Source organism: Carassius auratus, unplaced genomic scaffold, assembly GCF_003368295.1.
Source record: "Carassius auratus strain Wakin unplaced genomic scaffold, ASM336829v1 scaf_tig00002576, whole genome shotgun sequence".
NCBI lineage: Eukaryota > Metazoa > Chordata > Actinopteri > Cypriniformes > Cyprinidae > Carassius > Carassius auratus.
In genome coordinates this window covers 1560325-1585265 of record NW_020523459.1, presented here as the reverse complement: position 1 = coordinate 1585265, position 24941 = coordinate 1560325, and the positions used below count along the sequence as shown (strand labels likewise).

General features: G+C 38.1%; 2 protein-coding genes across 10 annotated transcripts in view; one reads left to right on the top strand and one right to left on the bottom strand.

Moving 5' to 3' along the window:
• Positions 1–22317, top strand: part of rfx2 (regulatory factor X, 2 (influences HLA class II expression)) — a 34223-nt gene extending 11906 nt beyond the window's left edge. For 2 of the 6 annotated variants that reach the window (XM_026243031.1, XM_026243030.1), the window contains 16 exons: positions 7285–7397; positions 8675–8754; positions 9040–9304; positions 10726–10800; positions 11716–11897; positions 12126–12245; positions 12963–13084; positions 13203–13321; positions 16477–16589; positions 17382–17539; positions 17655–17752; positions 18688–18837; positions 18942–19150; positions 19314–19467; positions 20316–20358; positions 20454–20578. In XM_026243031.1, the coding sequence (XP_026098816.1) occupies positions 7293–7397; positions 8675–8754; positions 9040–9304; positions 10726–10800; positions 11716–11897; positions 12126–12245; positions 12963–13084; positions 13203–13321; positions 16477–16589; positions 17382–17539; positions 17655–17752; positions 18688–18837; positions 18942–19150; positions 19314–19467; positions 20316–20358; positions 20454–20578 (2118 nt within the window). In that variant the 5' untranslated portion in view covers positions 7285–7292. Of the gene's footprint in view, positions 1–690; positions 1699–7284; positions 7398–8153; positions 8244–8674; positions 8755–9039; positions 9305–10725; positions 10801–11715; positions 11898–12125; positions 12246–12962; positions 13085–13202; positions 13322–16476; positions 16590–17381; positions 17540–17654; positions 17753–18687; positions 18838–18941; positions 19151–19313; positions 19468–20315; positions 20359–20453 lie in introns of those variants that run through there. The other 4 variants (XM_026243028.1, XM_026243026.1, XM_026243027.1 and 1 more) reach the window with 4 other exon arrangements.
• LOC113069911 (F-BAR domain only protein 1-like) overlaps positions 21558–24941 on the bottom strand; it is a 39140-nt gene continuing 35756 nt past the window's right edge. For all 4 annotated transcript variants that reach the window (XM_026243022.1, XM_026243025.1, XM_026243023.1 and 1 more), the window contains 3 exons: positions 24774–24838; positions 23703–23870; positions 21558–22729 (listed from right to left, as the gene is read on the bottom strand). In XM_026243022.1, the coding sequence (XP_026098807.1) occupies positions 22701–22729; positions 23703–23870; positions 24774–24838 (262 nt within the window). In that variant the 3' untranslated portion in view covers positions 21558–22700. The remainder of the gene's footprint in view (positions 22730–23702; positions 23871–24773; positions 24839–24941) is intronic.

Genomic DNA, 24941 nt, shown 5'->3' with positions numbered 1-24941 from the left:
AGAGATTTTTCAAAGAGAAAATGGCAGTATGTTGTTTTACTCTTACATTTCTGAAAAAACTCATCCCCAAACAGCTTTCCTGCATGTGTCACTGGGTGGTGTCACCAGGATGTATATTTCTGCACCCCAAACAGACACCTGCTGTTAGAGGCTCCTTTTAGCAGCACGATCCTCTGTTTTTGTATAGCTATGGGCAACAAGGTGGTGTGACAAAAAAAATGGAATTACACAATTTTGTCATCACTATTATAAAAAACAGAAAGAAAGGGCAATTATCACTATGGAACCAGACACATTTAACAGTCTTCTCCTTCACCTTCTCACAGTCTTTGTTTCAAAGGTAAGCTTTCTCTTTTATAACACAGCCATCCCCCCCCCACCCCACTTTGGAAACATCCTCAGCTCTGGGTTGGGGGTGGTGCGGATATCTGGAAAGGGTTACCGGGGGAGGAGGAGGAGGAGGAGGAGGAGGAGGAGGAGGAGGGTTGTAGAGTTGTAAGTGTGAACAAACAGTCTCCATGGCAATGCTCTATTCTCCCCGGCTGCAGAGTTCTTTGCTTTTGGTGTGCTGGCGACGGATGGACTAGGGTTGTGATGGCAATTGAAGATTGAGGGTTTGGCATATGTGCCTGTTTTTTTTTTTTTTTGGGGGGGGGGGGGGGGGTAATTAAGAAGCATAAAAGCTGTAGGTTTTTTGTTTGTTTCTGAGGGGCTCAAATGAAGACCCAGCTGACCACTTGCACTGTCCACTTCCTCAGCCCAACCTTGTCATCTGCAAACCTCAACCTCAGTGGATCTAGTCACATACAGTACATATACACCATGCTTTCTTTACAACATCCAGGTTCAAACATTAGATTTTTAGTTAGTTTGGATGGATGATCTATAACATAAGTGGTAGGAGGAGCATTATGTGTGTGTTTTGAAAGCTGTGTATCTGTGGAACATCAACCCAGCTTGTAGGACACACATGTCCAGTATAGACGCTCCTTTAATGGCAACAAGTGTCTCTGCTTTATTGCATGGCTGTTCGAAGCTTCCGGCGGATCAATAAAGCAATCCGAGTGTATTTCCAAGCCGCAAATCTGTCAGAAACGTCTGGATTATTTAGTGGGAAAAGTAATTTGAGGCTTCGTTTACAAAGCGATTGTTGTATTTGGAGTGTGTAAGTGCAAGGATGACTTGTGGCGGCTTTTCTTTTCTTTTCTTTTCTTCTCTTAACTTTTTTTGTCTTTCTGATGGCTTTAACATTCCCTGTCAGCATGCCATACCAGACAAAGTTCTTGTAAGTCCTAAAGTATGTCTTTCAGTAGATTTTTCGCTATAACAGCACTTCTTTATTTTTTTCCTGCCTCCGCTCCAGTGGGTCAGAGTAATAGCTCATGTATTTATTGTTTTAAGTTTCTGGTTAATGTGAGATAGAAGGATCACTTGGGGGATGGCATTGTTTGCTTTGGGAAGTATTCTGTTGGTTGCATAGCAACAGGCTCCTAGAAACGGGAGTGGACGGTGTTGCCACTAGCAACCGTTGTTGCTCTGCAAACAATGTGGGCCAGTGCAAACAAGAGCCAAGACTGTGGGCTCCTGTTTTTAATTGAACATCTGCATGTGCTTTGCCCTGATCGAGCGTGATTTAAGTTCAATCTGTCTGTGACAGATGTGTCTTAACCCTCTTCTCAACACTAACCTCAATCACAGGTATTACTTTATGTTTTCCTTGTCATTTAGGCCTGGTTTATTGCCAGCATACTTCCAGGAGAGGATTTTGTTTCCCGTCTCTTTGCACTCAGGTTAATGAGAACAGAAGGAAAGGAAAGGCTGTGATGTTGTGGTGGTCTTTAATAGCTCATTTGAGTTGGGCTGAGGTGAGCGTTTGTATCGTCTAGCAGGGAGTCTCTGCTCTACTGTAATAAACCAGAAACCTACTGAGTACAGGCCTCTCTCACCCTTCACACCAAAGTGCCGGGGTGCTCCTGCTGTTTTCTGCTTTTGTGCGGCCCATAGCTGCTGGTGGGGAATTTGTGTGGCTTTTAACCTTCTCTCGGAGCTTAGACGAGATTGACGTGCACGACTAACTAGCCCACTTTACTCTTTCTCAATGTTATTGAAAAAAAAGCTCTTCTAGATAAGAGGTTCTGGTAAGTTGTGATGCAAAAATGACTGGGTCATGGACAACAAAGAAACAAATTCTTAAAAAAACTAAAAAAAACTAACCCTATATCCATGCCTATTTAAGATAGCTAAATAAATATCAGCTTTTCAAAGGGAGGAGAAAATGCTTCCCATGTTGTTTATTGACTCAAAGGTCGTGGCTACTTTGGGGATTTTGAACAAAGAAGAAGATCGAATTCAGCAGATGCCTGCATGGACTGGTTCTCGTCCTTAAACAATAAACAAGGTTGAAGATGGTAGGGTTGCATGATCATGATTTTTGCATGGCGGATTCCGATACCGATTTTTTACAAGCAAACTGGATGATTCCGATACCAATTTCCGATTTTTTTTTAAGCGACAAACAAGAAAGAAGGAAAGTATGCATAAACAAGATGTTTATTTGGTATTTAATAGGCCAAACTGGCTTTTGACTATTGAAAACAATAATGGTAACTGAAATTAACGGCAGTAACTGCACAGTAAGCAGCCTACATTCAATACAAACATAGATGGTACAGACATCAGCATTTAGCTTTTGTTTTTGAATTGTCTTGAAACTAAATAGAACTGGCCTTAAATTAAAAGATTAACTGTAACCATGTGAAATTAAAGGCAACAACTGCATAGTTTACAATCCAAACAACACACATTCAAGAAGAGGTTTCTTAATCAGCATTGAGTATTTGTATTTGTTTTTAAATTTGTTTTTAAATAAAAAAAAAAAGCTTTACTAGTGAGAATATAAAAAGTATGCTATATAAATAAATTATTACAAAATGTTAAAATCAAATAATGTTGGTGCGAATAAAGAAGTGTTTCATTCGTTCAATTAAAAAAAATAGGGTAATGATTCACATCTATATTTTTTAACTTGAGCCAATGAAAAGTAAATAACTATTTGCTTAAGTTAAAAAATATAGATGTGAATCATTACCCTAACATTTTTTCATTGGATGAATGAAACACTTTTTTTCAATGTGCTACAGCAGGTGATTTTTAAATCAAATTAAGTCAATGTATTTTTAAGGTAAAAGAAAAATAATCCTACACAGAACTGATGTTTACTTCTTGCTTTTCAAACGTGTTTGCAAGTTATTCTTTACAAAAAAAAAAAAAAGCATTTCAGTTTGTCATAGTTTAGTCGAGAAGTTGAGCTTAACATCCCTTCACTGTCTCTGCTTGTGCAGGGCGCGTATGGAATTACATAGGCACGGACACGTACGGTAGGCTCGCGCAGGGAAAAGCTCTTATTTGTGCCTCAGACATGAAGCTCTGCACTTCCAGTGCTGAGCGGCTGCCCGTTTCTTGTGAACAGATTTCGAAATACTTCCACACAAATTACGTTATAGCAAATGATTACAATGTAGTCTGTGCACGCAGACACACTTCTGGAAATATCGGCCGAAAAAAGACCATAAAAACCAAAAAGCCTATTGCGTATTTTAAGTAAAAACCGGCCAGTTCCGAATTTATGGCCGGTCAACCGTTGCATCCCTAGTAGATGGTTTATGCAGTTGATGTGCTATAATACATTTCAGTTCTGTTTTTTTTCAAACTTAGTTGGGTCACCTCTTGATGGCCAATGTAAAATTTGGGTCTTGAAACATAGCTAGTTGGGAAGTGCTGCTCAGTACCCAGACTGAAGTAGGTTTCTCGCTGAACACCTGAAGGCACACATTGAGCGATCTCTTCCGTTCTCTGGGAATAATAGCAGGAGGCAGATTCAGCTCCAAAGATAACTGTGGCTGGGCCAGCTCACGACATATTTATAACCAATGCAACATCCCTCAAGTGAAATCCTATCTTTTAAAAGATCTAAGCACACTCATACTATTTACTCTTGAAAGTTCTGATAAAGCTTTTTGACATTACAACTTGCGTTTTACCTTACCTGTCTGATTTAGGTGAGACTGAGAGTTGGACAAAGTCTGTGGGATTTCAACCAAATAACTTCTGTTGAATGATACAACAAGCCTAGTTGGAAAGCATGACTGTAACTATGTACATGCTTCTAACTGGTGTAAACAAACTGGAAGACTTCCAGCCTGGTGATGACTGGATGATTAGACCCGCACATAATCTGTTCTCGCTAGTCCACAGATTTCCACAGAACTGGAATCCATGCCATTCATAAAATTCTACCAGACACCACCCTTTGAGTTTTTGTTGATGTATCATTAACAGGCGTAATCAGATAAGCAAAAATATTTGAGAGTTGTCGTAGTTTCATAGTGTTTTTTTTAAATCTGTTTAGTAAAATTTCAATCAAAAAATTTATGGAAAAAGTGTCTGCCAATTCCATCTGGCACTACTGATGATTTAAACACTGAATCTCCATGTCTACAAGCACAAGGTCTCTATGGTCATAGAAAAGTCATGAAAATTAATAATGCACCAAGCTGATTTTTATACTGAAAAAAGGTTCTTTGTGTGTGTGTGTGTGTGTGTGTGTGTATTTAAATTATTTATATTATAGTTTTCTATTAGTTAAAAAAGTTTATTTGTTGAATTAATAAATTAATAAAATGTATTTTATAAACAACAGACAGCCTAATGTTTCTACTTGTTTACTTGAAAAATAAACATTTAAGCTTATTATTTGATTTGCGTAATAAAATGTACAAAATTTGACAGCTATAACTTTTTCATATCAAAGGTTAAAGAGCACAACACATATTGTGATTATTGGATTGTAATGTTTATGTAGCTTAATTAGGAAGTGCTAGTTAAATGTCACTATTTCAAATACATTTTTGGACGAATATTTTCAAATTCGGTTAAATTTTTTTATAGTTGTATGGTGCTCTAAAACATTTAATTCTCTATAGAATTACAAAAATCTTACGATGTCTTCACAGTCAACAAGAAAATATAATGGAAATCTTGAAAACTTAAGGTGTGTGAACATATCCAGTGCTATACAATCCCCATTTTTAATTTGCATAATGCTTGTTTAAAATCATGGATTTTTAATGGATTTTAAATGAACGTTTTTAAATTGAATTTCATAGTATAGTCTTTTTGTAAAAAGAAGACCACAAATGTGTTGAAAAAAAAGACCCCAGAGATACCCAGAGGGCATCTCAGTTCATGCTTTTACTGGACTGAGTTACAATCGTTTTATTTTCTGAAAATGGGCATAGTTAGATTTTTCTCCAATTAATTTACTATTGAATAGAGCTTCACACTATATATCAATATATCTAATCTCAGAAAACACAATTAGCTTTTATTCTTTATTCTTCTATTACCAGAGGAAAACTTTAAGTGCCTGTAAAAAGCATCCCTTTTTCCTGAAGATGAAATCATGCGTGTAAAGCGTTGCTTGTCTTTCGCTCTATTTTAAACTTTAACAACAAACTGTCAGTCTCTTGAAGCGCTTGAGCTCTCAGATCAGCCTGTGCTGCTGTTTGTCAATCACAATCAGTGCAGACATTCATCATAAATGCTGATCTTGGACCTGTTGAGCACACTGGTGCTGGTAAAAGCACCGTCAGACTGGTGAAGAGCTTTTTTTTGATGTACCGCGATCGACGTAGACCAACCCCCCCCCCCCCCCATAGCTATCGTTCCCCGTCTCTGAACCCGTCTGTCTCTCCTGTCTCTCTAGCACTCTGAAAGTTCCTGTGTGTGAGCTTAAAAAAGAATAGCACAAGGGGAAGGGGTGGTAGAGTTAGGGATAGTTGCCATGGATCCCTCACCATAGCAACAGACAAACGTTTACAAAGCATTGTGGAATTTCCTCATATCAGCTGTATTATTGGAGCTCCTAGAGACGGACTCTCGTTCCTAACAGCCGCTGGAGATCATCAGTGTACTGCTGAACTATTTTAGTTTTTCCCCCTGCTTTTTCTTTTCATGACTGGGGGTATGTTGTTTTTCCACTCCTCTTTCCAAAGTTCCCCTGCACTTACCTCCAAACCTTTTTATTTATTAATTGAACATTTTAATTTTTTTTGGAGCCTGTTTGGTTTCTATTTGTCTCTATTACCACGTTTTCACCGAAATTACTCAGAACAATTGTACCAGGAACATTTTTCCCCAGGAATTTTTTCCCCCCAGACCAGTTGCTTTCTGTGTTTCCACCGCGGTCTAAAGTACCGTGAAGATTAGACAAATAGTCTGGTGACGTAGGTCTGCGTGCGTTTCTCAATACAAAGTACGCTGATTTTGGACTTGCATCCTTGGTAGTTCAGACTTTGCGCATTCGACTCGGGAGTGTGATGTCCTCGATGACACAAACCCGGTAATTCTGCAAACAGCAGTGTACTTGATAACATCAGTCAGCTGACCAGCTACTGCAATTTTCCTCACTGTATATTTACAATAAAACGAAATACGATATTTCAAATACCACTGCCTTTTGTTTTCATTTAAACATAATAACAGCTGCAGAAATGTACTTAGTTCAGGGATATGAACTTGCAGCTCGATTAAACTCTTGTCATGTCAGTAAGTGATCAGACTGTAAGTTTTGTGGATGTCGCCATCTTTGGTTTTACTTTGGCCACTGTTGCTATGGTTACTGCTAAGGAATATGGTCTTGACTCCCGCTGCACATTCATTCAGACAGTATTCGAGACGCTACTGTAAATTGTCTTTGTGAGCGGGACATTTTAAGACTCACACCTGTAACAGTTAAGTAAATGTGGTTGTCAATCCCAAAAAATGACAGTGTGAATGTAGCCTAATAATTAACAACTGCTTACTAAAACTATGTAAACTAACAGCAAAACTACCATTATAAGTCATAAACTTGCATCTTGATAAACCATTTTGCATACTTTGCACCAAGCTAAATTCATTGTTTAAAATTTTATTTGGTTCATACTTTTGATTTTAAGAAACTGTTATTAGCCTTTGTTAGCATTAGCTGAAACACAGGCACACTCTACTTTTTTGTTACAGAAAGTTGTATGGTCAACATTACCAGAATATTCATGCACAAATGCACACTCTGCAAAAGAAAAACTTTTGGCATACTTTTTGCTAGGTACAATGATTTTGACACGCTAATTCTAATCTCGCGTGCAGAGTGTTTAGTATAGATGGTACGCAAATTGGGAAGCAACAACTCTTTTTCCCTTTCATATTTTTCACTTCCTCTCTCTGTGTCTCCCGCACTCTCAGGAGAAACCATGCAGCGGTCAGAGGGCGGCTCAGAGACGGCATCCACTGTGGCACTGAGAACGTCCACTTCAGCCCAGGCGCCAGTGGTTCAGCCCGTTCCCGCCTCCCAACAGGTAAGCAGGCTCGGCATGATCTATCATAATTCTGCTGCACACAAGTAGCATAATAAAAATTAAGGAAGCTCCTCCCACATGATCTGTTTAATATTCAAATCTGAGCTGCTTTTAGCTCTTCTGTGATTTGTTCTTTAACGATGCTTATCATTAAGCACTGGATCCATCTGAAGCGATGACATCTTTTTTCCTCACCCACACCCTTCTTCTGTCAAAGTCACTTGAAATTATTAGCAGTGACTTTGCGTGATGCTCCTTGAGGGAGATGTTGGGTTTGGATCAACCACACATCCAAAGAAACCGGTCTTTATGTAATTAATATTTTGAGGAGAGCATCACATTTCCCTGGATAGCTGTAGAGGATTTGACAAACACCAGCACAGAATGAAATATAGACGCCTTGTATGTAACAATCGAGTTTGGATCAAAGACGACACTTTTAGAAACAAAACTTTCCAGTGACCTTTCTCAAGATATTAAGATCTTTCGCAGCGGTTTCTCTTCATTTTTGAGTGTAATTGTGTGAATTTTAAAGCAACAAAGAAATACCCTGTCACCCATCTTCCATTATTTGGACAAACAGGTAGTCCCACCCCAAGTTCACACCTTTGGTTTTAGACAGAAATTGCCACAAAAAGCGTTTACTTCAGTTCTCTTTCCATTTTAAACTGAGATAATGGTATTCTCACATCGAAAAAATGACACACCTGACCAAATTTGTACATTTGTGTGTGTGTGTGTGTCCCTCACCTGCAGCGTGTGTTAGTTCAGGCCACCGGCTCTTCCCAGAAGGGAGCTCAGGTGCAGCAGTTGCCAGTGCCTAGAGTACAACAGGTTCCTCAGCAGGTACACACACACACACAGACACACACAGGACAGTCAATCAAGCCGTGCACACTCACTGCACATCCTGAGGACCCATAACCCCTCTGTCTTATCTTTGGCTTCTCTACATATCTCTTTCGCTCTCTCGTGACGCTGTTTGTCTTTCCATCACGCTCTCTCTCCCAGCATACTGTCAGAAGCGAGAAACGCAGACATGCTTTACTTTTACGCACGTTACACTTGGGCTGTTGAGACTAATACGTTAATAAGTAGTTTCCTGGATTGACAGGGCACCTCTGATTGTTGAGGTGCAGCTTTGTGCTCACTGCCCCCTACTGCCTGCAGCCTGCATACAGCTGTTCATCTCATTTCTCTTGCAGAATCTGCATTAGTACATCTCAGATCTCATGCGGTGGTTATTTAGCTCCAGTCTGATTCATATGTGTTTGAAGGTCCAACAGGTTCAGCACGTGTACCAGTCCCAGGTGCAGTACGTGGAGGGGGGAGAGGCCGTCTACCCCAATGGCACAATGTAAGCACCTGTCAGTCAGTTAAAACAATCTGTCAAACATGTTTTCAGTTGTTCACTTTGTGCAGACAGCTGAGGATGCCCCACTGTTGTCAAAGTTAATTAAATATTAACAAATAAGCTAATATTAATGCTTCAAAATTGTAAATAATATGGCCTCTTTAACTGGTCATGAAAGATGCCTGTTTAGTCCAGATCAAATCCAACTTCTGTTAAAGACTGTTGAAAATCAAAAGAAAATGAAAATGACATGAAACTAAACCGTACTGTCTTTATCTCTTCCTTCAGTCGTACTGCATACTCGTACAACCCAGACTCCCAGCTGTACGGACAGGGCAGTGGAAGCACCTATTTCGACTCTCAAGCCGGTGGTACTCAGGTCACCACTGTCGTCTCCTCTGCTGGCGGAGTGCCCACTCACAGCATGGTGGGAATCGCCATGGACGTGGGCAGCGGTCAGATCATGTCCAGCGGCAGTGCCTACTTGATCCATGGCGGGATGGAGAGCGGCCGCCATCACACCTCTCACTCCTCACGCTCTTCATCCGCAATGGTATGGTTCGCTGTGTTGAAATCCTTCAAGACTGGTCCACTAATGACATGGGGGGGCGTTTTTAGACTTAGAAAGCTGTGGTTTTGGAAATGTAATCATAGACTAATAACACTGTTTTATTGTTTAGATGATGTGTAACAGGAATGTACTTTTCATGTCTTTTAACATAGAAAAAAACATTTAACCCATCCATCAGTTTATAAAATCCAATCAAAATTGTGTTTACAATAATTATAGTAGCTAAGAAAGTCTGGGGCACTGCATTGCAGCAGAGTACATTTCTGGATCTCCTCTAGAATTGCTTCTTTCTTTTACAAACTGAAGGATGAGTCAAAATGACTTTCTGTGGAAATCCGCAACATGTCACAGAGGATGTTGACAGAGCTCAACTTACAGTGCATTGCTTAAGACCAAAGTGTTTTGCTATTATGTGCATTTGTCAAACCGTAACGTCACAGATTTATCATGCAAACACATTTTTTCCCTTACCAATACTCAGGAGAGAAGAGATGACACACACTGTCATCAGAGTGCAGCTTTTTTTCTAGTTTGCTAGTTTATGAGGTGGGCTGGAAGCAGGGACAGGGTTTAAGGAGGCGACTGCCTTGTTTCAGCAGTTTTCAAGCATCTTGAGTGGCCGCAGAAACAAAGCGAACCCTGGGGCTCATTACCATTTGGCAAAGGGCCCTCGGGAGCATTTTAAAGTCTTGGAAGGATGCCTGTTGTTTTTTTCTTTCTCAATGTCTCCCTCTTTCTCTTAATAAGTTTTCCCACTCCGCCAAAACTTTCTCCCTCTGCCTCTTTATCTTTCTCTTCTCCTTTAACATTTTCCCCTCAATCTCTTTTCTGGCTTCTTTATTCTAACTTTTGAAATGTGTTGTTTTTTTCCTGCCCACTATTGAACAAATATCAATGCTGGTTAATGAATGCAACAGCAGAAACTTATATCCTCCTTTCAAGCTAATACCTGCAGAAAAACATGTTTATTAGAGTCAAATTTAATCTGCTTTTTTAGCATCACGTGTTAAATGTGAGCGTGTGTTTGCAGGGGGCACAACCCCGCTAAATGTATGATTTCAGAAGTGGCTAGAGAGTTCGTCTCATGTGTTTGAGTCGCCTGACCTCACACCCTGTGTGTGCGGATCATTAGCATATATGAGGCCGAGACAGGAAGAGTGCTGTAACCCTCCGAGTTCCTCACATTTGCATGCTTTTGTCCACCCATAATGAATGTGGCTGCAAACACTGACAGACTGTAATGGTAATGCTCAGAGTCTGGCCTCAGCTAACAGACCGATTTCCTTTTCTTTTTTTTGTGTCTTTTTTCCCTCCCTCTTGCCCCCCCCCCCCAACATTCCACCCCCTCCGTTTTTTCCCTTCTCTTCCCGTTTTATGTCTTGCATGCTCCTACTTTTCCTCAGCTTGAAGTGGCGATTGAAAACCTCCAAAAGTCAGAAGGGATTGCCCCTCACAAAAGCAGCCTGCTCAACAGCCATGTAAGTCAAACTGGGAAAAAAACTTTATTGAAACTGGAACAAATCCTGAAAAAAAAAGGCTTAGTTCATCCTGCCTGCCTCTTCACTTTGCTTTTCAATGCTGCTGTGAGCATGCTTTTTCCAGAACAGCCCCTCGCTCTGTGTATTTTGGGTCTCCTCAGACCCCCCTGCATTTACATGACACCACTGATTCAGTCAACATCCCAGGGATCACCATGTTTATTTATTTGTGTGAGATCTACCCCTGAATATCAAAGACTCAAACTTATATCTACAGATTTTATATGTTATTTATATGTTAGTTTTAACTGAAACTAAATTGATTTTGTTAATTGATATAAGGCTAAAATAAAATATAAATATTACGGACATTCTATTAATATTCTGTGAATGTTCTAAATGAACATTAGAAATGTTGCTGAAATGACAATTACTATTAGTAAAATTACCATAAAACTAGAATAAGAATAAAAGAAGTATTTAAAAAAACAACATAAACACTATAAAAATAAGAATAAAGAAAAACACAATTCCACTTAAATAAAAACTTAAACTTGAATAATAAGAATAATTAAAAGGCAAATTAAAAAATATGAATAAATACTATTTTATGTATATAATGCTAAAACATCACTTCCTATCTTTTGTGACTCATTTTCTTCTGTAGAAAAGAAAATGAGAAATTTTGAACAGTATACAATACATTAGCTTTGTTTGAGGAACATAAACTTTTATTTATTCACTTAAAATTTTGATCATATGAAGATGTTATCAAATTAATATGAATATTCAGTATGTATGAAGAAGTGTTCATTTCTGTGTGGTTTCGTTTCTGGTTTTATTTTGTGGGGGGAAACTGAAGAACTGAAGCTTGCTTGATTAGATAGGTTTTATTCATTGGCTGTGTGTGTACAGTTGCAGTGGCTGCTGGATAATTATGAGACGGCTGAGGGTGTGAGTCTGCCGCGGAGCTCTCTGTATAACCACTATCTGAGACACTGTCAGGAGCAAAAACTGGATCCGGTTAATGCTGCCTCTTTTGGCAAACTCATCCGATCTGTCTTCATGGGCCTTCGCACACGCCGACTTGGCACCAGGTCAGACTGCGCCCCCAAATTATAGCTAATCTATAAACTACATTAACAGCTGATCCACTCTCAAAAGAAAAGCACAATCCTGTCTCAAAACCACAGCAGCACAGAGAGGAACATTGAGTGGATTTACTGATGGACTGAAATAAATGACGTACAGTCTCGAACTGTGGTGTGTTGTTGCTGGAATAAAAAAATGTGATGGCTTATTTTGTGTGTATGTGTTTGTCTCAGGGGGAACTCAAAATATCATTATTACGGTATTCGTCTGAAGCCGGATTCACCTCTTAACCGCTTGCAGGAGGACACGCAGTACATGGCAATGAGACAACAGCCTGTCCATCAGAAACAGAGGTGAAATAAGCATCCCTCTCTCTCTTCTCACTTGCATTCAATCTTTAATCTCGTATCCCAGCCACTTCTTCTTTGCCATCCCCATCTGCATATGTTTGTGTGTGTGTGTGTGTGTGTGTTTGTGGCTCACTCTGTTGTTAAGACCCTGCTAGAAGTCTGTTTTTGCTTTGTTTTTTTCTTGATTTATTAAATCAGTATGTAATTGATTGCCACACTGGCTGAATAGAGGGCCCAGTTTTCTCTCCATTCAGACTAGGGTTCTTTAAAGTTCATTAAAACTATACTACTATTAATAATAATAAAAACAAGTAAAAATAAAAATAAAAAAACCTTTGTCACTTTTAAAATTCAGACTTATTTTAATTCAGTTAACTGCCAAATCAACATTTCTCATTTTAATTTAAATGTGATATACTAAAATAACCAAAACTAAAAGTGATAGAGAGATGGATAGAGAGAGAGAGAGAGAGATACTGAGTTGTTGTTGTTCTTTTGCAAACATCATGTTCACATCCGGGATGCCCTCAGATTTAAGTGTCAAAACCACTTTTATTTTATTTTTTTTGCATTTAGAAATGCACAGAACAGCTTCATCTTGGACACTGGCTCTGCACCCTGATGGAAAATGCTTTTTTCAGTCTCTCTTAGTCATATGCTCTACAATCCCCAGTTGTGAATTCTACATTTATTCCTCCTGTTGCTATTTCCTGTAACCAGGTTTAAGCCCTTTCACAAGATGGATGGGATGGGGGACAGTCTGAACAGCGGCTCCCTGCATCCGTCCAGCACCCCTGAGCAGAGCGTGGCGGCACAGAGCCAGCATCACCAGCAGTACATTGGTAAACTTTCTCCAAAAGATTTAATAGATTTGATTTTTAATTTACATGTATATCACAACAAAAACATCAAATGCACAACCAACTCTAAGTGTGCCTGCTGTGTGTGTGTTTTTGGCAGATGTGTCTCACGTCCTGCCCCCCTTCCCTTCTCCTGATCTGGGCTCCTGTCCTCTGCCTGAGCCAATCAGCATAAGCGATGTGAAGAAACTACAGAGCAACTACAGGATTCACTGTGAGGTACTGCACACTGGTGTGGAATTTTTTTTTTTTTTTTTTTTAAGTCAAAGACAAAAGAAGTGTGATGATGCAGATCACCCAATGGAAGGAAGATCTTCAGTTTTCATGGAAAGGTAGCAACTCCTAAACAGCTACCTTTAGAAAATAATAATTATTTGAAATTAGTATGGAATTAAAAATAAAATTGATGTAAATGTATAAATGAATGAATCCACAGTGTCAAGTACACAATAATATACTGTATGATTACTGAATAATAAAAATGTTAAAGAAGTACAAAAATGAATTAAATATCCACAGCACTACTAACACTAATCTATCCAAGCCAGTTTTCTTGCAAAAATTTGTCACATCATGTTTTCCACCATGAATGTGAGCCTTTTTATTTCAGGCAGCTAGAAGAATAGTAATAATAATAATAATGATGCATTTTATTTATAACACCTTATTAAAACTAATTAAATCTGAAAGTTAGCAGGACTGTCTGTGTTTAATACACACAGGTAATTTATGTATATACTATTTTTATAAAATTATAATTTAATTGCAAAATTGTATTATTATTTGTTAAAAAGTTTAGGGTGAGTAGGATTTTTTTTTTTTTTTTTTAAGAAATTAATACTTTACCAAGGATGCATTTCATTGATCAAGAGTGACAGTAAAGACATTTAGAAGGTTACAAAAGATTTTTTATTTTAAATAAATGCTGTTCATTTGAACTTCCTAATTATTAAACAGTCCTGGAAAATTGTATCACGGTTTCCACAAACAGTGTTAAGCACAAATGTTATTTACACTGACGATAATAACAATTGTATATTGAGTACTAAATCTGCATATTTGAATGATTTCTGAAGGATCATGGGACAGGAATAAATTACATTTTTAAATATTGTAAAACAGAAAAATAGAATTATATATTTTATAATAGTTATTTTGAGTTGTAAAATAAGATTTCTGCCCTGTGATCTATCATAATAAAAAAATTTTGTTTCATCACACTCCAGAAAGGAAAGTAAATATTATAATCAATTCATAGTACTAAATCCTGTATAAAACAATTTCAATTGCACCATCCTCTTTCTCTAAGTTTTACTTTCAGTTTCAGTGGGTTTTAATGGAAGAATAATTGGCCCTTCATTTGTGCTTGCAGCAGTTCAGCTGCAGACAATGAAGAACTGTGCAAAAAGAAAAATCCCTGTCTCTGCTGTTGATGGCCTCATTCTTAGTATTCCACCCCCCACTCTTACTTTTTGCTGAAGGAGTTTCTAGTTTGACATGTTCTTGAGTTTTACTTTTAGAATGCGGCTGGTCTCATTACAGTCAGATTGTAGCACTGCTCTCGGTGTTTTGACACATGGACTCAACCCATCTTCATTTCATAGCTCTCACTTTTAATGTCATTTCTGCCATATTAGAGCTCTTATTTTCTTTCTCCATCTCTGTTTCTGTCTCTCCCCGTCCACTGCACACCTTTTTGTTCCTTGGCTTCTTTCATCCCTCAGACTAGAAGTTTTCAGTCTTCCCAATTAACCTTTTATCCAGCAGGATCTTTACCGTCCGGCTGTGGGTTTTTGTATGTTCCTCGCTTCTGACAAATAAGCTAATTTGTTACTGGTAAAACATATAAGGAAAGAGTGTTATTTCTGCCACACAAATCATGAACTCATGAAGTTATCTTTCAAATACAAGTGTTTCTGCATTCTGTATGCTTCATTTCTTTTAAACATTAAACATTTGATGTTTAATACACATTTACAGTATGTGCAGTGAGATTTTGAACCAATGAGATTTCATGGTTAAGGCGGAAATGATTAGTTGACATTATCGGCAATAAAAAATTGTCTTCAAATATTTTTGCTTTAAATAGTTGTTTGATCTCACATGACCTACTGTAATAGCCTGTAATTATGCAACGCGAGACTGTAATTCTGCTTTCTCTAAATTCTAGTTTAAATTAATATGTAATTATGTGCTGTGCGCTTTCCTCTCAACAACTAAATAAATGCACAACAAAAATGACCGAGTTGAGAAAACAGCGATTAAGAAAGCATTTGATCATAGCGCACGAGCATGAGTTTGCACCAGCTCTTCCAGTCACATCACGTTTATTTATACAACGCTTTATACAATAGATTGATTTATAGCACACTGCTTTACAGTATTAAACAAGAAAATAACAGTCTCAAAATGTCAGTCTCGCATTCAGTTCGAATTCTAACTTGATTTTCTTCTGTAAAGCAGCTGTCTAGTGTGGAGCTAGCTAATGATTCAAAGTTCCCATATGCAATACACTTTAAAAATCATCGACTTGTCCTCTAGAAGCAGGACTGTAATGATTTCCCCTCTTTCGACTAAGGTAAGAAAGCTTGTTTGTCCGGGAAAGAGAGTTTTCTCTTTTTGTTTTGGAGTGCTGTGTTTGAACTGTTGCCAGGGCAACGGTAAACAAGGTTGCCATGGTGACCTGGCTGAGAAAGCCAAAACATAGCATGTGACCGGCGAGTGGAGGATGAGTGGGGGGGGCTGTGTAACTGGATACAAGAGTGTGTGTCCTCATCGAGTGTGAATCACTGAGACAAACACCATCTGAACTCACCACACTCTCACTTCTGCTCTTCAATGAAGCTCCAGCACCTACTTTTGTTTCTTGCGTGTCACAGTTTGCTAAAATACCTTGCTCACCACGCAGACTGAATTTCCTTTTTTGGACATAAAACCCAATATAAGATGTAGTTTATGCATGAGGACTGTGTTGTGTAACAATTAAACTGTTTATATAAGAATGTGGATTGCCTTTAAGATGGGTGCTTCTGATTAAGTACTGGCTGTTTTCATCATTTAAACTGTGAGAGGGGCGGTGATGTCATGAGTGGGCCGTACTTGAGATCATCTAGAAAGACACTCGGAATGAAGGAGCACACTCATCTCACTAATGTTCCCATAACTTATATAGGAGCTTCTCAAGATAGAAACTATAAAACATACAAGAAGCTGACAGAGAAGCTGACATCACACATCAGTGTTTTTGTTCTGACATTATTTGTTTTGTCAGACATGCATTTGCAGTATCTCGAGGATCTGTTTTCCTGGTTGAATGTGTTTATGCATGGAAGTATGTTCAAATGTTGTATTTAAACCTGATTTCTTTCCGTCAGGCTACTCTGGACGTAGTGATGAACTTGCAGTTCCATCTCATAGAGAAGCTGTGGCAGACGTTTTGGTATTCAACAGCGCCATCTTGTGACGGAGTCACTACAATTCCTAACAGGTGCCTTCATACTTCACGTTCATGGAAAACCTAAACATTTTTAGAAGTTTTATATTTGTAATTTTTCAGGCCTGGATATATATCTGGATATAAATAAGTACAATTTTAAAAATCCTTAGATATCTCTGTTACATTAGCATTTTTTTTTTAATCTGCTCTGAATTATTTCCTAAGCTACACTATCGTTCAAAAGTTCGATTAAATGTTTTTTTTTTGTTGTTGTTGAGAAATTCTCTTATGATACATTTCTTGGATCAATATAACAGTAAAACATTAGTATTGTGAGATTGTTACAATTTATAATAGCTGTTTTGTATAATATATTTTAAAATGGAATTTATTCCTTATTTATTTTAAGCAGCTATTACTCCAGTGTTACATGATCCTTCAAAATTAATTCTAATGTTATGCTGATGTCAAGTAACACTTTTTCTTTTATCACAGTTGAAAACAGTCATGCAGCTGAATATTTTTCTGGAAACCTAAACAATTTGATTTAGGACTCTTTGATGAATAGAAAGTTCAGAATAAGAGCCTATCTTTGAAATAGAAATCTTTTGTAACATTATAAATGTATTCTTTGTCTATAGATGTCTTATAAATGTATTTTAAATGTCTATACTTTAATAATGATAATCCTATTATTTTAAAAGATTGATTGGAAAAATTGGACCCGTTTATGTATTTTTATTTGTAATTAAATAACGTAAGTGTCGCTGTTTATGTACATTTGAGACTCCGATCTCTCTGGATTGCTGTCTGAATAAATGTATGTGATTGTGTATTGTGCAGTGAAGAGGATGTGGAGGACATCAGAGCATTCCCCAGAGAGAAGCTGATCGCTCTGTGTAAATATGAACCAATCAAGCAGTGGATGAGGAGCTGTGATCACATCCTGTATCAGGCACTGGTAGAGATCCTCATCCCTGATGTACTGCGGCCTGTTCCCAGTTAGTATTTATTCTTATACACACACTTACTGTGACCTGTTCCTGGGTCAGTGTTGTTGCTGGACTGTAAGCAGAATGTTTGCGTCCATGACTGATGGGAAATGTGATCGTGCAGGCACCCTCACTCAAGCTATCAGAAACTTCGCAAAGAGTCTGGAGGGGTGGCTGACCTCAGCCATGAGTGACTTCCCTCAGGAGATTGTCCGCACTAAGGTATGTGTGCGTTTCTGAGAGCATACAATCTGCCGAAAAGCGTTCTCCAAATCAGAATCAGAATCAGAAAGAGCTTTATTGGCAAGTATGCTTGTAGTGACATAAGCTTCCAGTACACAGAAACAACAACACACAGACAAAAAAAAAAAAAAGAGCATTACAAATTGGCAAATAAATAAGTGTATAAACAAACACAACAGACACAATTCTAAGAAAGCGGCAGTTCTAAAACCCCCCAAAAATTTAAATTGAAAAGAATGAAAAATGTATATTTTTCTCGAATATCTTGTTTTTGTGAAAGAAATTAGAAATTCTATTTTTAAATGCATTTCCAAAATTCTATTTTAATTATATTCCATACATGCTTTTTTTTTTTCAAATGTGAATTAAGCAGTACGGTTAAAACTGTTGTTAAAATCTATTAAAATATTAAATAATAAAAATCTAAAATGACCTTTATTCCTGTTATTGCAAGGCTGAATCTTCCGAGTCATATGATCCTTCAGAAATTATTCTACCATGCTAATTTCATAATAATAAATAATGTTACTTGAGCACAAATGTTGAAAACAATTGTGCTATTTCATATTTTGTGGAAGCTGTGCTGTTGTTTTTTTTCTTTAGGATTTTTTTCATGTATAGAAAATTCAAAAGCACTGCTTTTTTTCTAACAGACCTCTTGTTACGCTATGTCTTAACTATCACTTTTGATCAAATGCATCTTTGCAAAAATAAAAACGAATAATTTCTTTCAAACTTCTGAATGGTAGTGTATATTAAATATGCTGTTAGGTTAACATGTATGCTTGTGGATTATGCCTGTAACAATATGAAAGTGTATGTTTAAGTGTAACCTTGGTGACTCTTACCCTACAGGATTGTGAGGATTAGATATGTTTGTGTGTTAATGCTCATAATATCTGTCATCTGCTCAGGCTGCAGTAGTGAGTGCGTTCGCTCAGACCCTGCGCCGCTACACATCCCTGAATCACCTGGCCCAGGCAGCGCGGGCCGTCCTGCAGAACACGTCCCAGATCAACCAGATGCTCAGCGACCTCAACAGAGTGGACTTTGCTAACGTGCAGGTCTCTCTCTCTCTCTACTTCGACCTCCTGTCTCAGGTTCATGGATGTTAGGTGTAAGTTGTGTGTGCTGCTCAGCTCACTCCGCGTGTGTGTGTTTGTCACAGGAGCAGGCGTCCTGGGTGTGCCAGTGTGACGAGAGTGTGGTCCAGCGTTTGGAGCAAGACTTTAAGGTGACCCTCCAGCAGCAGAGCTCTCTGGATCAGTGGGCCGTCTGGCTGGATAACGTTGTAAACCAAGTGCTGAAACCCTATGAGGGCAGTACTAGCTTCCCCCGCGCCGCACGCCAGTTCCTGCTCAAGTGGTCCTTCTACAGGTACAAGGCTCTTTAGAATAATGCGGTATTTCCAGTGCATTTATTTCCGTTCAGTTTGATTAGGCCTCTTCACTGATCTTCTGAAGAGATCTGTCTTCTGTTAATGTGGTTGTGGTTTTGTTGTGCTGGTTTGTAATGAAACTCTCTGTTGCCCTGGTTTCAGCTCCATGGTGATCAGAGATCTGACTCTGCGCTCGGCCGCCAGCTTCGGCTCCTTCCACCTCATCCGTCTGCTTTATGATGAATACATGTTCTATTTGGTAGAGCACCGTGTTGCCATGGCGACCGGAGAAACGCCCATCGCGGTCATGGGGGAGGTGAGGAGATCTGGCTGCTTTTACAGTTTTGTGTTTCAGACCTTCACACATGAATCTGACGCTTCACGCTCGGGTTTCGAAAATAAAATATTGCTGGCCTGAAAAGTGTGTTCTCAGGGACTTTATTTAAATAATATCCAAGAGCATATATATACATGTGTCAGCAGAGTGTTTTTCTGAAATCACCTGCCCAAATTATGTATTGTTTAATAGCATGGTGTCGAAGTTACATTTCAGACTTTTTTGGGATAAAATGACTAAATACTTTTGCTGAGGCTAATTTCTCAGCTAGCATTTAACATAATACTAAATGCAAAGAATTACATATTTACAATATATATTTTCACTATATACATACAGTGTTTAAAATAATAATTCTATTTATTATTGGCTATCTATCCATCCATCAGTCTCTACAATGAATCTTAATAAGTATACATAATCAATTATAATTATTAATAATACCTAACATAAATAATAATAATTATTATTTTTATTATATCCACCCATCCTAATAATTATATTAATAATTTAACATTGTAATATATATATATATATATATATATATAACCACACACACACACACACACACACACACGTATATTAATAATTCTGTTACTCTATATAATTAAGCATTACTAATATTAATGATTGCTATATAATTAATAAAAAAAAAGTGATATTTACCTTACACTTTTTTCTTCCTGGTTATGAGGTACACTAACTTTTGGTAAACTTTTGATTTGTGTAAACAAGAATAATAATTAAAAAAAAATGTTGATTTAAAATGATGAGGTTCAAATATGAGGTTTGGTTTTAAATTTTTAATGTCGTCTTGACATTTTCAGTTCAGTGACCTCAGCTCCATGATGCCGTCACTTATGGAGAAAGGTAAGGATTTTGATGCCAACCCAAACTTACGTTTCTGTCTCATTTTGAACGTTCCTTTGCTCTGTATCCAACCTCCCTCTCTTTTCCTCTCCCAGATGCCTCGTTCTCAGACGATCTGGCCAGTGATGGAGACATGTCGAGGACGAGCGAGAGGAGCATGAGCGAACCGGCGGTGAAGAGAGAGCGAATCGAGATCAGTCCCTCCCTGCAGGAGATCTAAGAGCAGTATCAGCCTCACCCCAGACCACCGCAGACCCACCTCCAAAGGCTGACGTGGCACAGATAGCTCATCTGTGAGGTTGTTCTTTATCTTGAGGGTACATAGGTCTGTTTAGGGTCAGTGTGTCTCTCTCTCTCTCTCTCTCGCGCGCCTTTAGGTTTTCCGAGACTGTGAAACAAGAACGTGCTGGTTTTGTGATATGTTTTTTTTTCATGTGCCATAGTCTTCTTTCAGTGCCTTAGATGAGAAAAGAAACACTAGAGCAGAACTGTCTTTCTCTTTGATTTCTCTCGTTCTGTCGTTCTCTCTGCTGTGCCTCTAACCACAGAATGAATGTATCGTCTCAGAACCTCAGATGTCTGAAGCACCTTTTAAAGATGGTCACATTTTTAGACTTTCTGCCTCGGCCGTTCCTTCGCGGTTCCTCAGGCGTAGATGCAACCTGCTGACCCCAGAGCTGCTTGTCAGTCGACCCGAACCTGACGCACATGCAAAGCCTTATCAATGCCGAAATGGAGGGAGAACCGTTTTGTAGATAAACCCCGGCCATATGAGATGTCTATAGTCTATACCTCAACAGTTTTTAGTTCTTATGAATTAATGTCTAACTTTTATTAAATTTGATAAAAATCACTATAAAGAGATTATTTGACCTGGTTTGGTCTGATCGGTTGCTCTGAAAGCGCCCCGTTCTCGTTCGAAAGCTTCGGGATGTACATACACCTACTGTGTTGATGGATATTGTTCTGTTTTAGATGAACCCAGACAGAGCAGGTCCTATGAAACCTGGTATGTGACACTTTTTGGTCTAGTTTTGTAGTTCTTTGATGAATTCTTAGTTGTTAAAAAGAGCCTAGTTGATATATTGAACGTACCTGTGTGTGAGGCCTTCTGAAGTAACTGGAACTGAGTGTGCACTCAACAGGTCATGTGAATAGTTTTTGTCGGTTTTATTAAAAACATACAAGCTTTTTAAAAAATTATTGATTAAAATAACTTCCTACACATATTTAAGTAGATATTGTGTAAATGTAATTGCAAAAAAAAAAGAGAAAAAATTAAAAGCTACGTAATTGCTAAAAGCTTTTTTTAGAAGATGTAGAAAACCCAAAATAGATATATGACAGAATATGCAGATTCTTACAGATACGTCTCATCACCTGGTGCTGTACATCTGATGTTTTAGTTTTCACGCTTGTAATGGAAACCGTGTGCCCACTTGGCTGACATAAAGCTGGAAATATTTTCAGGAGATATGTCGTTTTCAGGATATGTCTGTAATTGTTTTGGACGATGTTGTGCTGAACCCGGTTGGGATCTTTACTGGTGCCTGGTAGCGGCCCGTAATGAGCACCCTACATGTCCCTCTCTGCTATTTACAAAGATAAACTTCATTTCTACTAGCTCTGTGTTTGTTTCTGAGAAGTGATTGGCAGATGTTTTCTCACTGTGGTTGGTTGTGAGTGTCAGGCTCTGTACTTTAAGCCTGTCATGGTTCTTTGCCTGTTGTGTGCTATTGGGAAGGGAATTTGCTCAGTGTATTTTTTATTTTTATTTTTTTTATGCTGTTTTAAAGCTTCTGGCTAAGGATTATTTTTATGGAGGTAAATGCAATTCTTCTCACTATATGAAACCTTATTTTTGTGTCTTTAAAAAAAATCTTTATTAAATAAAGCCTCAACCGCTTAGTTCGACTGTATTTTGTACTGGTAAAAAGTGTAATAAATTTGTGAAAACCACTTTGGTCTCTGATGCTTGCTGTGTTATAATTGACACAAGTAGACATATTTTTCATATTAAACCTTTCTTGAATATTCAACATACATACATTCTGTAAATATCAGAACTTTATATCCATTGTACATCTACATTCACAAATATGCACTAAAAATGAAACGAAGTATACATCCAGTTCTTCAAACTTGATAGAGATAAAAGTAGAGGCTGATTGGGGTCCCTAATTCCAGTGCATTCTTGTCCTAGAGTAATGCATCATGGGTATTAGTGGTTTCCCACACATCACACTGTAAATACAACATGAGGAAAAAGTTCCAGCAGCCCAGGGGGGTTAAAAAGTGCAAACTTTGTGCCTCTGTGGAAATGAAGCAGTCACCATCACCGCTCACAAAGAACAGCCAGCCATGTATTTTCCTGGAAAACAATTCAGATGATATCAGATCTGTGAGTGACATCATGCTGTTATCATTATGTCTGTCTTGAGTTGAGTTGCTATTTCAAGAAAACAGCAAAAATAGAACATTTTTTAAATCATACCATTCATATCAAACTCACTTATCATCATTTAGCAGTGATGGTTATGATAAGAAGTGTCATTATAGTTGACTAAAACCAAAATAATAATAAATAAAAAAAATTGTTGTTTGAAATAAAATGTTAAAAAGCTAAAATGTAATACATGTATTATGTTGATACTAGCTGAAATGTGTGTGTGTGTGGGCATGTTTTTGTGACATATCAGGACACAACTCTGTATAATGACATGGGTATGACACAGGTATTACAAGGAGAGGGTGACTTATGAGGACATAACCCATGTTCCCATTTTTCAAAATGCTTATAAATCATACAGAATGAGTATTTTTGAGAAAGTAAAAATGCACAAAGTTTCCTGTGAGGGTTAGGGTAAGGTGTAGGGTTGGTGTAGGGCCACAGAATATACAGTTTGTACAGTATAAAAACCATTACGCCTATGGGATGTCCCACACACACACACACACACACACACACGCACACACACATTTCATCTAGTAGCAACATTACTTATTTTAATTTAACTAGTTTAAAGGAATAGTTCACCCAAAAATCTAAATTATGTCATTAATAACTCACCCTCATGTCGTTCCAGACCCGTAAGAGGGACTGAGAGCTCTCGGACTAAATCTAAAATATCTTAAACTGTGTTCCGAAGATGAATGGAGGTTGCACAATGATAACACTAACATGGACAAACAAAACAACAAACCTATAAGTGCAGGAGGACTGAAGCTATATATTTCCTAGAAAATCAAAGATACTTTTTTTGAATTAGACCAGCAAGCAACCATCTGGAGGACATCCTAGCAACCACCTGTTAACAAGATATCCGACAGAATAAAGAATTCACCTGTGGCAAACCTCTTCTTCACCAGGGACATGCGGTAGCGGCTGCCCACCAGCTCCACGTCCAGGCCTGCGAGAGAAGCCCCCGATCCCACAAACTGCACAGCCAGGCTCGGCGGAGGACCACGGGGCACCTCCAGGCACTGCCAGCTGGCACACAATGTGCCAGACCCTGAGACCCAGAAACACACACACATTCAGAGTCAGCAGCTCACGGGTCACCTCACATATGTGCAAGAGCCTTCTGAGATAAAAGAGCATCTTAGAAGATCCTAATGGTGCCCATATTTTCTGTATACAGCACTCCCATGATGCTCTGTCAGATCATGTATTCATAAGTTTGTTTCTTGGCCTCTTGCTCCGAGCAGCCTCTCTTCCTCCCACTTCCACTGAAAACATCGTGTCATTACAGTGATCTAAACTCAGATGTACCAACGCTAAACTATATATAGTGCAATGCTTTTTTCTCTCTCTCTCAAGAAAATCAATATTTGTTAGATATTCTTTAGCTCTTCCATTTTCTATCAGTTGTTTGAAAAGTTCTAAAATGAAACTTTTAAAATGAAAAATCTGTCATCATTTTCTCTAAAATCAGATTACAACTCTGTATGCTGCAAAAGAAATTAAATAAGGCACAGGTTGGACTTTATGACAAAAGAAGAAGGTGTTTGTTTTTATAGATGTGCATTCATTATTTTTCTTCGGAGTGGGTTTAAATGAACTATATAGAAATATTAAAAAACAAGACTTATAAAAATGACAAGCAGATAAAATGTTGAACTTATATCAATATTAATAAATACTATATGAGTATATACACAATTATAATACATCAGAATGCTTAGTCTACAGTGCATAAGCTGTATAGAGCATGACTCTTTTGTCCTCTTTAGAGCTTGGCAGTGATTGGTTACTATTAACAGAATTACATGAAAATTCTCCTTTTGTGGAAAAATCATGCAGTTCATAATTGGAATGAAGTGAGGGTGGGAACACAATTTTCTTCCCTTAAACATGAATCATAAATAAGTGATAAAAAGAAAGGCGAGGATGAACAGTGGGTGGCAGCAGTGACCTTTGCTGTGATTTGTCGGAGAAAGGTTGGACAATTTCCACAGAAGTCGTCTTTCCTCTGCGTTCCTGTGAAACAAACAAAGTTTCTCTTCGTCTATAATATATTCATTTCATTTTCTCTTTTGTTTCCATCTCTAATAAGCAACCACCTAAACATCATTTTTTTTTT